The 17,263-nt window shown below is 39.0% G+C and overlaps 1 protein-coding gene across 1 annotated transcript in view; it reads right to left on the bottom strand.

Moving 5' to 3' along the window:
* The window catches only part of HHIP (hedgehog interacting protein), a 107,609-nt gene that overhangs the window by 33,497 nt on the left and 56,849 nt on the right, over window positions 1-17,263 (bottom strand). Inside the window, exon 5 of the mRNA XM_066573692.1 lies at window positions 735-886. Coding sequence (XP_066429789.1) covers window positions 735-886 — 152 coding nt within the window. The remainder of the gene's footprint in view (window positions 1-734; window positions 887-17,263) is intronic.

Genomic DNA, 17,263 nt, shown 5'->3' on the forward strand with positions numbered 1-17,263 from the left:
TGACTACTGAGAAGATCTCCACACAGCCATAAGAAGAAGTGAAAAAAACGTGGCAGCATCAATGGATGTAAAAAAGTTCAAGAAGTACTTTATTCTTCCATAACACCAACAGGTATGGGCGATGTTTCAGCCCCCAATTGGGCCTTTGTCAAGCTTGACAAAGACCTAATTGGGGTCCGAAAGGTCACCCATACCTGTTGATGTTATGGGAGAGTAAAGTACTTCTTGAACTTTTTCACATCCATTGATGCTGCCACGTTTTTTCATTTCTGCATATATGACGGATGAGGTCCGGTTCCAGGTGGCTGCTGCATCATTCAAGCTCCCACCACAGTTGTGGTTTATCATATGTGCTGCTGGTAATGTTCTCTTACATAGCCATAAGAGTCAGTCTTCTATCAAGACTCAGTGAAAACTGGAGGATTTCAGGATTTTTTTTCCATATAGATAGTGACATGAACAATTAGAAATATGAATAACATAAAAACTTGATTTAAACAATAGGTCATTTTTAATCTTTCTAGATCTAGAGCCACACACATTCTGCATAAATACTTAGATTGTTCTGTGGCAATTGACTTTATGAAAAGAAGAAAAAAAAAAATGTAAGAAATGATTTATGATCAGTGAGTAATACTACAACCAAAACACGTGCAGAGTCTTAGGCATAAACTAGATGTTATAAGTATTATTAATAGAATGAACAGCACCACGCTGCTTTTTAGATGCAGTACCTAGATACTGTGTACTCTACAACTCGAAGAATGTGGTCGTGAGGTCCGCTGGCCCAACGCTCTTGGTTGGTGGTGTATGACACATACAGCTTTCCATTTTTCTTATAATTGGGATGGAATGCAAGGCCTAGCAGTCCTCTTTCATCTCCTCCCTGCAGTCAAACGAGAAACACAAAGAATTGTGAAGTTAATTATGTGCTTTATTGTGTTGCAGTTGGAACCAAGAAAAAAATCCTTTCTTTCGAATGGATAATCTGTGCCCAAACTTCTTTCTTTCTTCTCTGACTACCGCACAAAAAACGATTATAAAACATTTCACTTTGGGAGACTATTTAAGAGTTTGGAAAAGACAATTGTCCTGCATGGTTATCTATGCTCTAGGCTCTTACGCTACTTTTGTGAAGTGATTTGTGTGTGTAATCTTTTGGTAGCCATGAAGACAAGTTTAAGTGCTGCAAAGAATTCTTAGCTGGGTTACTAGGTTGCTTGTAGTTTCTTGTAGGCAAATGAAAAAAAAAAAAAAGGTTAATAACATTTAATCCAACTATGCACAACATAAGAAGTAGAAGAAGAAAAACTGAGCCACGGCTGCCAAGTCCCACTGTCTTGGCAATATGTTTTGAAAACATTCAAATTGCTAGTGTAATATGTAAACCTTTGTTTTACCCTGGAGGCAGCTACATCACTTGTCACAACTCTGGTGGTCCTCACATCATAGCTCCCTGTAGGTACTAACCGGCTATCTCTGATTCCTGCATGGAATTCATAGCTGAGAATGTGGTCAGTGTGAGTAAAGACACTTTCCGTACATAGTTGCATGCAGAAACGCTCTTAAAAGTAATTTCATTTCAGATTTTTCAATTGTGAATTGACTTTGGATTTAGCAACGTCTGACTATTCCTTATACTGTATCATACATTATAATAGCACATGTTGTAATACAGAAACATTCTGCAATATTGACAGCAAACTAGATAAATATTCATAGTCATGAAATCTTCCATAAGATTGTGTAATGAGATCAAATGTGCTGTATGGATGCCTGTAACAGATAACTGGATGCAGAGGCGTAACTTGAAGCTCCTGGACCCCGATGCAAAACCTGTAACAGGGCCCCCAACTATATTGCTTTACGTATAGTACTGCGTTCCCTATATGGAGAAGAGAGGCCTTATGGGCCCCCTAAGGCTCCTGGGCCCGGGTGCAACCGCATCCCCTGCATCCTCTATAGTTACGCCCCTGACTGGATGGGTATTGATAATCTTGAGGCTAGGTTCAAACGGGACGGAACTGCCATGGAATTTCCGTGCAGACTTTCCACACGGAAATTCCGCCTGCAGTCTTAAGCCTACAAATAAAGGAAAGCGGCAGCATCCAGGTTTACAAGAATAGAAGTCAACCTTTATTCTCCCATGTCATCAGACAAAGACAGCAACGTGTCAACCAGATGGTCTTCGTCAAGCTATCCCCAAATGCACAATTATCCCCCTTAAGAAGTCACCATGGGGCATCCATCTCCAATCACAAGACAGGTTACCACCCCTGACATAAGCAAACAGTTGTATCTAATTGAAGCATTAAAAACATATATACACATAACAATAATAAACATACAAACACGTGTTTCTTGTGCTGCCATACTGATTCCCGTTGCCAGCCATCGGCGTCCATTGAATTGTACTGCGCATGTGTGATCATACATGCCAATTCTCATGGTGCCGCGCCATCTTGTGTGAGGCACAAGTATAGTAATAGCGCAACAGCGCATGCAAAAATCTCATCCACACGCTGAGGACAATCTGCTTTGGCCAAGTTGCTCTGAAACTGACATGCCGCGGCATGTCAATTGTATCGCTGTATCCGCTGTTGGCTCTCTTCTCTCTAAGGAGAGAGATGGCCGTAGCAAAATAAACTGCTTTCCAACCCCGCATCAAATGTCCCAAGATTTCAGCTGCAGAAATCTCGGGGAATTGCCATGTGGTCCCGCTGCGGACATTCTGCGAGATTTACGCGGGATTTCAGCCCTGTGTAAACCCAGCCTTATAGACAAGGTGCAGTTATTTACTCTGTAGCAAGATAGTATATATGTGAGTTTTGCATCAGGATTTAAAGGGGACCCGCCAATTCTTCTTAATACTTGTACTCCTTGTGAAATAGCAATTCAGAAGCATCTTTCCTAGAACTTTGTATTGTGTTGTTACCCTGTATTTCTCCAGAAAATGTGCAAATAAAATGACAACTGGTTGCTACTATTTAATTTGTCAATGAGGCATGTCTCTACACACTCTGCACTATCCAGTGTCAATGTATGGACCCAGCCTATTGACAGGGGGAATTGGAACACCCAGTTGTCAATTTTTTCATAAATTTCCAGGAGGAATAAAAACAAGACGACTCAGAGCTCTAAAAAAAAAGATGCTCCAGAATTAGTATTTAATGTGGAATGCACTAATGTACTAAATGTACTAAAAAATACATCTCGGGGAGCTGCAGGGTCCTCTTTGAAGACATCCATATTATGGTCACAAGATCTAGGCTCCCTACGGTTGTAGTAAAATGGACTTACTATAGACCATCTGGAACCCTAAGTGATCTAAGCTCTGTCCAGCAGAATCTCTAGAGGTCCACATGTTATGTCCATAACACATATGCTATAATGTGCCCATATTATGCCCATGTGAAATAGCCCTAAAGAGAACTGATTGGAAGATTGATAGATTGATATTAATTATGTGATCAACAGAATCTAAAATAACCGAAAATCAACCAGTTCTTCCAGTGTTGTTTAGGAAACCCTTCACTTCTATGTGAATTCTGACTGCTCCAAGCTGTTTTAGCTGGGAAGTTTTAATAAATAGACCCAACTCAGTTACAGACTCTGGATACTGACTCATGTAACACCGTCTCCCTAGTGACCCTGTGAGTGAAAACATTTCTTTTCTAGCTAAGCATGCATTGAAAGCATTTCCAGAATGCATGACACTCAATCCCTTGTTAGTCAAGAAAAAAATTCCACCTCACAAATATTAGTGCCACTCGTTCTTTGATAAGAATCTGGCACCCAGTCCTAGTGTAGATTAGAATGCCACGTTCCAGCTAATGAATGGAGAGGGAAACATCTGAAAAATCCAGAGATTTGCACTAGGAGTGAAACATTTTTTACACATCTTCCTGAATGAATGAGATTGTTCTAATACGTTCCAAGAGATTACGGGTATAGTTTTCAGCTATAAGACACGTGCCAAAAAAATGTACTATGATCCTTACCAACAATTATTTTCAACAAGACAAAGACTGCAGGAGTGGTTCCAAGTTATGGTCTCATCCTAGATAACAACATGTGTGGTTGAGTAATTCTTTGAGGTCATAGGATTCTGTTTTTTCATTTTTTTTCAAGAGTTTCTGATTTATGTGGTTTCTGAAATTTCAAGTAGGTCTCAAAATTGATCACAGCAAAATTTGCCTAGAATTTGTATATTTTCCCAATATTTGTGTGGGTTTTTCCAGGTTCTTTAGCTACTACAATTGACACTCTGGTAAGTAACCTCCCCTATGTAGGCTACAGTACGTAATCTGCCCTAGAAACATGACTTTTAGAGTAGAATATATCCATATATAGTGCCACATGGAGGCACCATATTGTGACACATGGAATGCCTACAGATTTGTAGTAGGTAGGGACTCAGTGTATGTTCCTACAGACTGCATGCATGACTATGTGCATGATGCTCAATTCTAAGTTGTGCATCTTATAGGGGTTTTCTGGTGACAATGAGCTTTTTAAAATATGAACCAAACAAATTGTGCTTACCGCCCTCAGCAACGGCAATCCAGCACTGCACCACCACAATTCTCTCTCCCAATCTCTAATGACAGCGGAAGTTAGGTGAACGCTGGCTGCCAATCAGAGGCTGCATTGTCACTGCTCATTGTACTGGCATCAGTGCTCACATCCTGGGCGCCATGACGCCAGGAGTTCTGACTGGTGATGTTGAGGCCTCTGATTGGTAGCTAGCGGTTACCTGACTTTTGCTGTCATCAGAGACCGGGATAATCGTGGTGCTGTAAGGCTGGATCGCTGAGGTTGAAGAGGGTAAGTACTGATTTGTTTTATTATTGTAACCCATTTGGCTGATATTTAAAAAAGTTCATTTGTAACCGGACCACCCCTTTAAAGCAAAGCATAATATTTTCAGAATAAGAGAATAGAATTAAGATGTAAAAATAAAAAAATAAATAATAAAATAATGGTATAATGAGACCCAAGCCATTATACTAATCCTAGCCTTTTCCCGGTTTCTAACAAGGTGGTAAAGTACCCCAATATAGCAATGGATACTCTGAAAATATTGAATTCCCTGCTATTTTAACTGGAGGAACAATCTCATTGCTCTTGCTAAACGGAAGACGGGGATAAACATGACTTCCTTTGTTTTTGTTTTAATTTAAACCTTTATTTGTATAAAGATTTGTTTCTACAAACTGTGACTAATGAAATGGTCATGGAGCTAAAAGAATTATCCTCACATCATTATAATGAAACATAAATCCAGTAACCTCGACTTGTAACTTGCTAGTCTTTGGATTTGCTACTGACATTCTATATTTGCAATCATAAATCTAAATAAGAACTTACACTGACCTTCCTTAAGAACAAACATTAAACAATTTAGAAGACTAAGTACTCCCTTTCCTGAATGGCTTGTAGACCACCAAGAAACAGTCATAAATTTTAAGAAATATGAGGTTTCTATCACGTTTCTGCCCCTGCGGAGTTTTGCAACAGATTATTTTGACTCCGAGGTCAGGTTAAAAAAATGGACCGCATACTTCTGTAATACGGGATACTCTGTTCTTAAAACATCGATGACAACAATTAAGATGGGTCACTGGCCAGAAAGATAAATATGAGTACTGTATAATACATGCGAATAGCTCTCTGATACCTAGAAGTGAACAAGACAGTGGAGTACCACCAGAAAGATCAAAATACACAGTAAAATGGAAGGTAGCTTTAGTGTATAAAAGTAATGACTATATATATATATATATATATATATATATATTTATACATATATATCTCTATCTATCTATTTATCTATCTAGCTATATATATGTATATATATATATATATATATATATATATATATATATATATACCTGGTATTATGAGGCCATGATTCTGAAGGAGCATAGGCCGGTTTACAAAACTTTTGACCTGGTCCTTACTGAATTTGTCGTCGGATTTCGCCAATGATAACCACAGGACTCATAACATGCACACACACTTAAGGTGTTGTCCAGTCATGTATATAAAGCCTAGTTTTGCAGTCATGAAAAGCTGCACAGTTTTGTAAGATGATTCTCTGTTTTGATGTACTTGTTACCATTTTAAAGATCTCTGGTTCTTCTGAATGAATGGAATCATTCTTGATCACATTCAGAAAGTAGAATGTCTTCTGGATCTAGTCTTTCTGACACAGCTACATAGTAATGGCAAAAGCAGCCAGGACACCAGGAGAGGAATTTAATTCACAGAGGATTGCATACACTATAGAACTAGGCCAGGATTGGTTTCAGTATTAACATGGCCATTCAAATGTAATGGCTATTGACCAAATAGGGATCTATTTGACAGCTACTTCTCCCAAATCTCCGACACACAGCACCCTTGGTTTGGCTGAACATACATGTGTTCTCAATGGACAGAATGCCACCTGTGGTGGTGGCCTACAGTATCTCCCACGAAAATAAAGCATTGGGCATGTTGAAATTCAATATGCCTATTTCTTTCACCTGATATCTGCTGTAGGTATAAAAACGGGAGACTACCTTACACATCAGATTATTCTACTTTTCCGCAGCGCTTTCAGGTAAATTATGTACTACCCTCCACCAAGCTGGGTGCTCATTTTACCGACCTCTGAAGGATGGAAGGCTGATTCAACCTTGAGCTGTCTACCTGAATCAATGCGTGGATTGAACTCGCAAACCTTCAGGTTGTGAGCGAGAGCTTAAGACTGCATACCGCTGCTTTAACAATGGTGAAAACTGTAACAGAGTATATTGGAACTTTGCAGAGTTTTACACAATAAATAATCCATCTAATCATAAGGCTGACCAACCTATTTTCTGTCTTGAGTTATTAGAGAATCAACTTACTGGATGCCTATAAGAACAGTTTTTCTTCTTGAATCTTTTTACTTGTTTCAGAAAAATGAAATCTGGATTTTGATTGGTTACAATGAGGTCTATTGACCCTATGATAACACTGATTTGTCAGACGATAGGAAATGGATGTGTTGTTATGGTGCAATAGCCATGGTGCAATAGCCAATAAAAAGTAGTAAGTCCAAACAGGAAAAAGGAGTTAAATATTTATTTCCAAATGTCTAATAAAAACACTAAAACACACTAATATACAGTCTGCTTGTAGCACTAACACTATGATTTTGACTTTTTTTAGTGTCACATGCTTTTAGGCAACATGAACGGGGGAGGCGCTTTCAGAATGTGTCCGACCAGCCTCGCTCCCAAGGTTCTGTATGATAACTACTGCATGGACGATCATATGATGCATCTTAACTCACCAACCTCTGGAGTTCTTATATATATGTTCAAACAAATTGAAAAAGTCATAAAGGGTGCCCCCTTAATGGCACCCTTGGAGATCACCTGCCCTGCCTATCTCGTATTCCAGCCCTCTCACATGCAGGCCATTAGCTGCCTTGTATAATTTTGTGTAATTCTGTATAAAACTTGAGTGTGTGCATTAGAATGCCCAGAATGAGTGTGGTTGCTAAACCTTTTTACACCCTAACTTCTATAGTGGAAGAGCTACCAGGTGATGGCTCATTTACAATGTAGGGTAATTTTTTGATAATTCCAGTGCTCCTACCTTATCGTAGTACCTGAAATAGTGTGCCTTTTAAAAAAAAAAAAAAAAAATATATATATTTCCCAAGGAAACATCCTGATGTAAACCTGGTTCCAAGATATTGTTTTCTTTGCATTATTATTTCCATTTTAACTGATTGGACCATTGGCTTTCAAGCAAGAATAATGTGCGTTTCTACCGATGATGGCAGAACTTTTTTTGGGGAGGGGTGTGATAATGGACAAATCTTTCATATGATTTCTGCACAATCTTTCCCAAACAAAATAAATGTAAAAAGTCTATTGGCCAATCCAAGCAACATAAAGCTGAAGGGAATAAAATAAAATGTGCTCATTTCCTCCTTTTTACAAGCATAAAATAAAAGTATCATCTTCTAACCCGGAGCTTTACATTATAAGCAAATTAAGAGCATTTGTTAAATCACTGTATAGGTCTATGCTCACAGTTTTATTAAGAAAATTGCCCTAAAGAGTAGGCTGAACATGGCCGGAGTTTGCATATCTTGGAACACTGGCTTTAACAGTTCCAGTCTAGAGTTTTGAAAAAAAAAAAGCTATTAAAAACTAGTCATATATATGATGTCATTCTCATAATGTCTTAAAAAAAGCCTGAAAGTACAAATAATATTTGTAATGTGCGACTTCATCCATGCAGCTTTCCATTCCTCAATCTTGGATAATATTTCATGGTGTTTCCTGTTTGTTAAATGAACACCTTCTTGCTTGGAAAAGATTTCTTTCGTATGATGTCTGCAAAGTTTAGCCATTTTGTACATCAATGAAACAACCCTCATATTTTTGATGGGATAATGAAAATTCACATGGTGCCGAGCAGAACGAAACAACACAAAGGCACTTTTCAGTTGCTCCTGTAGATCCCCTGTTCATTCTCTCGGTGGCACGTGGATTACATAATCAACCTTTCCTTGATCCCTCCTCCTTATATAGACATCAACACACACAATCGCAAAAGTCACATGCCGGCTCCTGCAACTAATAAAAACCAGCTACAAAAATAGGGTAATCTTCAGAGAAGCATTACATAGTGCTGCAATAATTTTGTCAATTAAATCATGGCTGAGTCACACCTTTTTATTTCTAGTGGCCAACAAGTTTTATTACACACAGACTTCAAATCTAGGGAATAAGACAGCTGAGAAAAAACTGAGATATTAGAGCAAGTTAGAAAACTACGATATTAAAGAGAAGCGTATTCACTGGAAAGAAATGGGCTTAGTAAGAGCAAGAATGTTAACTTACTCATTGTGCCCTTACTTCTTTTACTGTTAACTTCCATAGGAGAATACTCAAGAAAAAGTTTGACCTTGAAAATGTACTAATGTCAAAGATTTGTTTGCAATGTGCGCTGAAAGCTGGATTAAAGCAAAACAGGGATGTCCAGGGGTTTCCACCTCCGTTTTCCCTCCCATGTAAGACATGGGAGTCTGAAAAGTTCTTAAGTGTACCTTAAACAACATAAAAGATTAAACCAAGTAGAGATGAAAAAGTTTCATATTTATAAGATGACTTGGTTTAACTTTTACTCTACTAGCTAAAACAATACCAATCTTTATTCGTTAATCAAACAACACAGTCACTTCTTTTGCCACATATTACAGTTTTTATGTAGGTGTTATGAAATATTGATCAAAGTAACATTATTCTTGTTCGGAGTTCTAAAGCCTCTTTCCCCCATTTCTAGCTAAAACTACATAGCACAGTAGTGGGGAATGATGTGATCAGGTGCTTGGAGCAGGACATCATCATGCACTGCACTAAATAAGCAGTGGTGGGAGATCTAGCACTCCGGTGATGGAAGAATGGAGAGGTATCAGTTAACTAAGTATATAAACATAATTTTGAACAATAACAACGCAGTGTGGGATTCCACCAAAATCAAATCTATCAGGTAAGAATTGATGGTTGTAGCTCATACACTTTCAATTAGTTAGACTTCTCTAGTCTCATGCCAGGAATTCTTAGGTGCTAGGAGGAAAGCAATATAACCAGAACTGAGGTGCTTGTACTAGTATTTCAATCAACGTACTCTCTAGATTTATTGAAGGCTTGGGAGCCTCCCATCTTTAGTTGTTTCTTATCCAGCTATGTTATGATTTGAAGCCCACCAACACCAGCCAAAGTCTCATCTGTCAAAGATCTCCCTTTAGTGGGGGCATAGCTTTGGTCAGTAGGTCCCCGAACCCACGATCTAAACTGAACTTTCTCTCTACAGGACCTAAGGGAAGCAGTTAGATGTTTGTAGTGGGACTTATGAGTTAATAGGCAACAGGGTAGAGGAAAAAGTGATTTTAAAGTGAATCTTATCCAAGGCTTCCATATTTGATAGAATCTAGGAAGGTTCTCATGAGCTATAGAAAATAAATATTTTCTCCTAGGTTCAATGATATGCTATCATGTCGTGTACCTCTTTGACCGTGATGGGGGTGGGGGGTGGGAGGAGGTAACAGCTGTCCACTTTCTAATCAAGGCAAGTTTAGTCATTAACAGGAAGTGGCAAAATGATTTCTGAAATTGTGGGGAAATGGATTTGCTATCAATCATCAATAGAGCTAGTTGTGGATGTTTATGAATTTTGCACTTTGTTACACTTTGCACAGTTTAAAATATTTCTTCCTAATAAACATGTATTCATGGGCAGTCCCAGAATAGATGGTATCAGGTCCCCTCTCGTCCACATTCTCTCCAGCATCTGTCGCTAGTATTGGGGAAATGTCTCGCTAATCTAGAAGGAGTGTAGCTAGTTAATAGCTTGTTGTGTGTTTGAATAAGATTTGCACTCAGTGTGGATTTGCTTGCCCACTCAAACGCCAATGTCCATTGAGCTGGGGAGAAACCTTCCTCTAGATCTTGCTCCCAATTCAGCAAGTGGACCTTCTTAATTACTCCCATATCTCCAGAGAAAATATTATAGCATCTTCTATTGAATGCTCCATGTATTGGGTCCCATTTGGATAGTAAGGATATTATTTTATTGGGAAACGTACATTCTCCCAGATGGTAATTTGTAAGAAAAGAGTGTATCTGGTAGTATGTGTGAAAGTCGCCAATAGACAGATCAAATCTGTGCAATGGGATGATTTCATTTTCAACTAGAGGATCAGTGACAAGTTTAATTCCCTACCTAGAACACCTTTCCATGGATAAGTTAGGGATAAAGTAGGTGAGAGTCTCCAGAGATAATTCAATATGGATTCTATCTGTATCTTGACTAAGTTTGTGGGCCCATAAGTTTCAGGCTTGGAGGGACGCCAGCATGGGGGGGGGGGGGGATACAAGCCGTGTACATCTACGGAAGAGGGTAGCTTTGGATATAGTATGTTGAGTATTGATGCCTTAAAAACGGAGTCCAAGGCTTTGTTGTTGTTCAGGTGTCTTACGATATGTTTTCATGCTGCCCCTTGAGTGCTGTCAAGCCATTGGATAAAGAGGTTCATATTTATAGCCTAGTACTATTACCCTAAATTGGGTACTCCTAGCCCTCCTTGTCTGCGGTGGGGGTAAAGTATGGTGAATGGAACCCTAGGTCTTTTATTTTCCCATATAAATTTCAGGTGTCTCTGAAATTCTAATGTGAGATCAAAAAGGGGAAGAGTACAAAAGATATAGGATTTTTGATAGTATCAGCTTCTTATAGAGCACTATCCTCCCAAACCAAGCAGATTCCTTTTTTGCTAGGTACTTCAGTTCTTTTTGGAGTGTTGTAAGAATTGACAAAATAAGCAGTTTTCAAACTCTAGAAAAACCCTTTTAATTAACAACACATTATGTGACACTGTTACTATATAAGGCGCTCCCACTATATTTTACCAAGTTCGCTACCCAAACCTTGACCTGGCACAATGTGCACAAAAATGTCTCACTATCTCACACCCATGTCATATATTATCAAACATTTACAATGCTTTTGTGAAAATGTGGAAAAAATGTTCAATACATATGAAACATAGTGATCAACAATTATTACAAAGCACAATGTAAAAAAAACCCATAGATTATTAAAGTCAGGCTAATGATAAATATATATATCCACTTAAACGGAAAAACTATTGGTCAGATTCCCACGATCCAGAGAGAATCTGAGCAATTATCGTTCAGTGTAAATGCATGGACCAACTGAATGGCAGACGAGAAGTCTTTCACTTCACATTCATCATTCAGCTTCTTCATGCAGAAAACTGAATGACATATTACCGTATTTAGTGTAAGCAGGCCATCGTTCCCATACGAATGACTGCCTACTTACTATGAATGGAGGTGGGCGGCCGGAACGATCCTCGGCTTGCTCCGCCTCCATTCACTAGCTTCTTGTGTAAAAGCCCAGGAATGATTATCGCTGGAACGGCCTGACAGATCATCCCACTATGATAAGATAACATGATGATAGATAATGGTGAGTGTTTAACCTACAGACTATCAGCTATTGTGTTTTCATTCCTTAAAACAGTACTTTTTCTTAATTTGAAATAAGTGATCCAAAGTCATCTTAAATACTGAATTAAATGGGGAATTACTGGAGGTGAAAGGAATTATCTAGACATTAACACAAAGCCTACATACTCAACCAATCAAAAACCACAGGATTCCTGCTCTGGCCATGTCACCACATGGCAGCACGTTTATTCAGTAAGGTAATTAAGTGTTAAACCCACTAGCCTGAATGCATACAGACATTATGCTACAGGTATATTTATTTACCCTCTCACTAAAGAAATACTGAAACGCTTACAATTTTGATGAAACCACCATCAGGGCTTTTCAATAATCCTGCTGCTTACCACTAACTGCAAGTACTTATCTAGGATATATATATATATATCCGAATGCCCACGTATGGATTTTCGCAGTGGAATTTGCGGCCAGACACCCGCTGCGGATTCCACAGCAATGTCCGTCCATAGACAGGCTAGGTTAAAAGATTCTCCCCTGCCCACGAGTGGAAATCAACTACGATGTTCCGCTCCTGGGGAAGGATCACAGCATGTTCTATTCAGTGCGGAAAATAGCACATATGGCTTCTATTGCGGTCAATGGAAGCCGTCCATCCCACCATACTTCTGCTGTGAGCACTGTGGAAGTATCATGGGAATCCACGTCGTAGCCCAGCGCTGGTGTGTTATGCACTGCACTGCGCATGCACGCCTGCTCGCCAGCCGAGACACTCGCGGCAGATACAGACAGGTGAGTATGGGTCTCTGGGGGGCACCGGCTCTGATTCCGCTGAGAGATTTCGCAGTTGGAATCCAACCCAGCCGTGGGCAATCAAGTTAGTTCAGATTTTATTGACTACTGGTACAAATAGTGTGTAACCTCTGTGGTGGATGTGGGTATTAGCCGCCAGCAGCAAACATGCAAATCTGAAAAGGCATCAATGCTGCTAAATTTCAGGCAAAGAAGCAGCTACACTGAGCCATGTTCAAAATCAACATCAATACTCCAAAAGAAACACCTCCATGCTTCCACCTTACTTATCCCTCAGGCATTAGTTAGAATTCCTTTAAGCTTTGTTCAGAATTCTAGATGGAATAAATGTTTACAGCAGAATCACCAACAAACCCAAGTTAAAATGATCCTATGATCCCATTTCTTATCTTATAGCCAACTAAAAAGATGGGAAGGGTTATCCACTATTTCAAGTATAGTATCTGAACAAGAGACGTTACTTTCATGTCCCATTTTTCGGACAATTCTTATTTTTATGCTCATATTCTTTAAAAGACAAACAAACATGGAATTACATTTTCCAAATATGGGCTTGTCTTTATTGGCGCTTGCCAGCATTATAACTTGCTCTGCTCTTGTACAGGGACAGAACAAGAAAACTAATGGCAGTACTGATTGCAATGGCACTGGATAGAATGATTATAAGCAGATGTGAACAAGATTGCAAATGGAACCTTGTACATTATAGCAGTAAAATATAGGGATTTGTTGGGAATATATAATGTACTTATGTAATACTAGACTGCTATATGTGCTCTATCTAAGGCCTCATAAGATAGGTGCATTGCACCTATGTTTAAGCTTTCTACTGAACCAAATTTAACCCTTTGCAATCCAATTTTGGATTCATGGATTCCTAGGGGGCTTTCTCTTTCTGCCATTTACAATGGCGCCATCTGCTTGCTAGTGCCAGTACTGCAGTATGTGACATGCTGGAGAGGCCCCTGACAACAGAGTGGCCAGTAATATACTGTAAGAATATCCTGTCGGATTTCTTCCATCATCGGAGTTGTACAGCCTTCAATCAGAATGTTGGAAGACGTCAGACAGTGGATTGGAAAGCGTTAAAGCACTATAAGGATCTATAAGATCCCAAGAATCATAAGAATAGGATTGCAATGATGTAGAACAAAAACAGCGTGGTACCGTGTTACCCAAAAAGATCTATGTGATGTTAAATACTCTCGTATAGAGAATACAAAAGTATTAGGAGGTGACACCTCTACTGGCTAACCAGAAGAAATAAATTTGCAAGCTTTTAGGGCTATTTAGGCCCCTTCATCAGGCCTCAGTCACCAATACACTATCAGTCAAAAGTTTTAGAACACCTAAATTTTTCCAGTTATTTTTTACATGAACACAGGTCAAGTCCAACGTATAATGTGAAGTGGTTCAAAGGTTCAAAAGTAAGTTAAAAACATAAAAGTATTATAACATTGAAGCTTGAAACACAACAATAGTCTGAGTGCATGGTTTTAGCCAAAGGGCTTTTTTCATGGAACACATCAAGGACAGCTGCTCTGCAGCACAGAAAGCAAATTATGGTTTGAAATTGGATGCAAGCTATTCCTACAGGTGTCTCAACATTTTCAGATTACTCGTAAATTCTCTGATTCTATATAACTAGTGCATTAGAACATCCTCTTGGGCAGGATTTTGACAATTTAGCTCTTCAGGATGGACACATTGCTATTATAAAAGTAAGAAAAAGGTAATTACCCAAACAAGACAGACAGAGAATTATAACTATTAGAAGTTTAGGTCTGTCCCACAGAGAAATTGCTAAGAAAGTCAACACGGCACTCAGTACAGTTTCCTATACCAAGAAAAGGCACCTGGAAATTGCAGAAGTTTCTGACAGGAAGAGTTCTGGCAGAGTCAAAAACCACTATAAAATCAGATGACAAATTTTGAGAGTCACAACACAAAATCTTCAAGTAAAAGCTTAATGCAGCAAAAAATAAAGACATTTTCATTTCAACTGTGTAGAGAAGAGTTCTATCTGCAGTATGAAAGCAACTGCTAAGATTGCAAAATAAGAGAAAGACTTTCCTGGGCCATGCAGGATCTCCAGTAGACTAATGAAGATTGGAAAGACAGTATTATAGATTGATAAATCAAAATTTGACATCCTTGGTTCATCACAAAGGGTTTTTGTATACCGCCGAGTAGGTGAAAGAATGGTTTCTGCATGTGTGACATCAACTGCCCAACATGGAGAAAGAAGCATGATGGTTTGGGGCTCTTTTACTGGATCCAGAGTTGGCAACTTGGTGATACTGGCGCACTGGACAAAAAAGGTTACTACAGTATTTTGATATGCCATGCAATGCCCTCTGGTGAACACCTTGTTGGTCAGGAGTTCAAATTACAGCAAGATAATGATCCAAAACATACTTCTAGGTTATGACAGAACTGCATAGAAAGACAAGAAGAACCTGGTAGGCTTCAAAGAATGGAATGACCAGCACAGTCTCCAGACTTAACCCCATTGACCTTGTTTAGAATGAACTGGACAGAAGGGTGAAAGCAAAGCTACTTAAAAGTGCAGCACATTTGTGGGAACTTCTGCAACAATGTTGGGAAGAAATTTCTGAATAATATCTGAAAGCAATTGTAGAAAGAATGCCTCCATTGTGTAAAGCTGTTATGTCAACTACAGGTGGCTACTTTGAAGAGTCAAAAATCTACATTTAATTTGGTAAAACAATGTATATCCATTATTTTTATGCCCCTTAACTTCTTTATTTATTATGCGCTTTCATTTAAAAGTACATTTGAGTCAATAAACTGTGTGAATATCAATATAAACTGAAAAAATTGAGGTGTTCTAAAACTTTGGACCAGTAGCATATAGCTCAATATATCTGCGATTCTAGCCTGATGAGGAGGCCTAAGTAGCCTCGAATGCTTGCAAATAGAATTTTTCTTGTAAGCGAATAAAGGTATCATCTCTTAAAACTTTAGTATTTTTTATACGGGGGTATTAAACATCACAAAGGATTGCAAGAAAGTCAAGTAAGTAATCTTTACTTAACCCTTTCCAATCCACTGTCTGACGTCTGAAGACATTCTGATTGAAGGCTGTACAGCTCCGATGTCGGAAGACATCAAGCAGGGTATTATTACTGTATATTTCTGGTTACTCTGTTGTCGGGGGCCTCTCCAGCATGTCCCATACTACAGTACTGGCTCTAACAAGCAGATGACGCCATTGAATAATGGCAGAAAGAGAAAGCCCCCTAGAAAACCCTGAATCCAAATTGGATTGCAAAGGGTTAATGCTTATATGCAGTTTATCAAGGCAAAAGCAATTTATTAGAAGAATTAGTAGTATAAAGCCATGCAATAATATAACCACTAGCAGATAAGGACATATAGTATTGTACTGCAGGTAGGTGAAAGCATATACAGGAGAATGTGGATATTCCCACTTATTTTTCATTCTTGCTGAATGCAGATCTACTGGTCTTGTCATGCCCGCTACCATTAAATAGTAAAGTCAGTGAACATGCTGCTAGTAACATGCTGTCTAATAAAATATAACACTGTATTCATTCTCAAGAAAATATTTTGATATGAAGAAGCGGCGCACATGAATATATTTAAAACAACCGCCAATGTTATTACCACCAGAAAATTCAAGCAATAACAATGTGAGTGCCTTATAACATGAGATGTCAAACAAGTCTTTGCATATTACTAAAAGTTTTATACCTCACAGGTCGCATCAAGGAAGTGCTATATTTATATGACAGGTCTCTGTTAATGTTGTTCAATATGTATAAATTTCACTTGCAAATGATACACATTAGCGGGAATGCCAAGCTCTGATCTTACATTTTATAGCCAGCTCACTATCAATAATACTGGCCACATGATTCTTGTAAAAAGTTGCAAACTTCACTTCTTGTAGAGAACTTCCTCTCAGGCTATATCCAGGCAATGTCATATGACAGGTTAATCGGGTGCTATAAGCAAGTATATTTATCAACTAGGTCCAATAGATTGCACGGCTACTGATAATATGTATTAAAGAAGATCTTCTGCTAAACATCGAGAAGTACATATGCCTAGTAGAGATGAGCGAGCATACTCGCTAAGGCAAACTACTCGAGCGAGTAGTGCCTTATGCGAGTACCTGCCCGCTCTTCTCTAAAGATTCAGGTGCCGGCGTGGGAGAGCGGTGAGTTGTGGAAGTGAGCACGGGGGAGAGAGTGAGAGACCCACTCTCCTACCCGCTCTCCCGCGCCGCTCCGCACCCCGCCGTCACCCGAATCTTTAGAGACGAGTGGGCAGGTACTCGCATAAGGCACTACTCGCTCGAGTAGTTTGCCTTAGCGAGTACGCTCGCTCATCTCTAATGCCTAGACTAATTTAGCATGAAATAT

The sequence above is a fragment of the Eleutherodactylus coqui genome, chromosome 7 (assembly GCF_035609145.1).
Source record: "Eleutherodactylus coqui strain aEleCoq1 chromosome 7, aEleCoq1.hap1, whole genome shotgun sequence".
Classification (NCBI taxonomy): domain Eukaryota; kingdom Metazoa; phylum Chordata; class Amphibia; order Anura; family Eleutherodactylidae; genus Eleutherodactylus; species Eleutherodactylus coqui.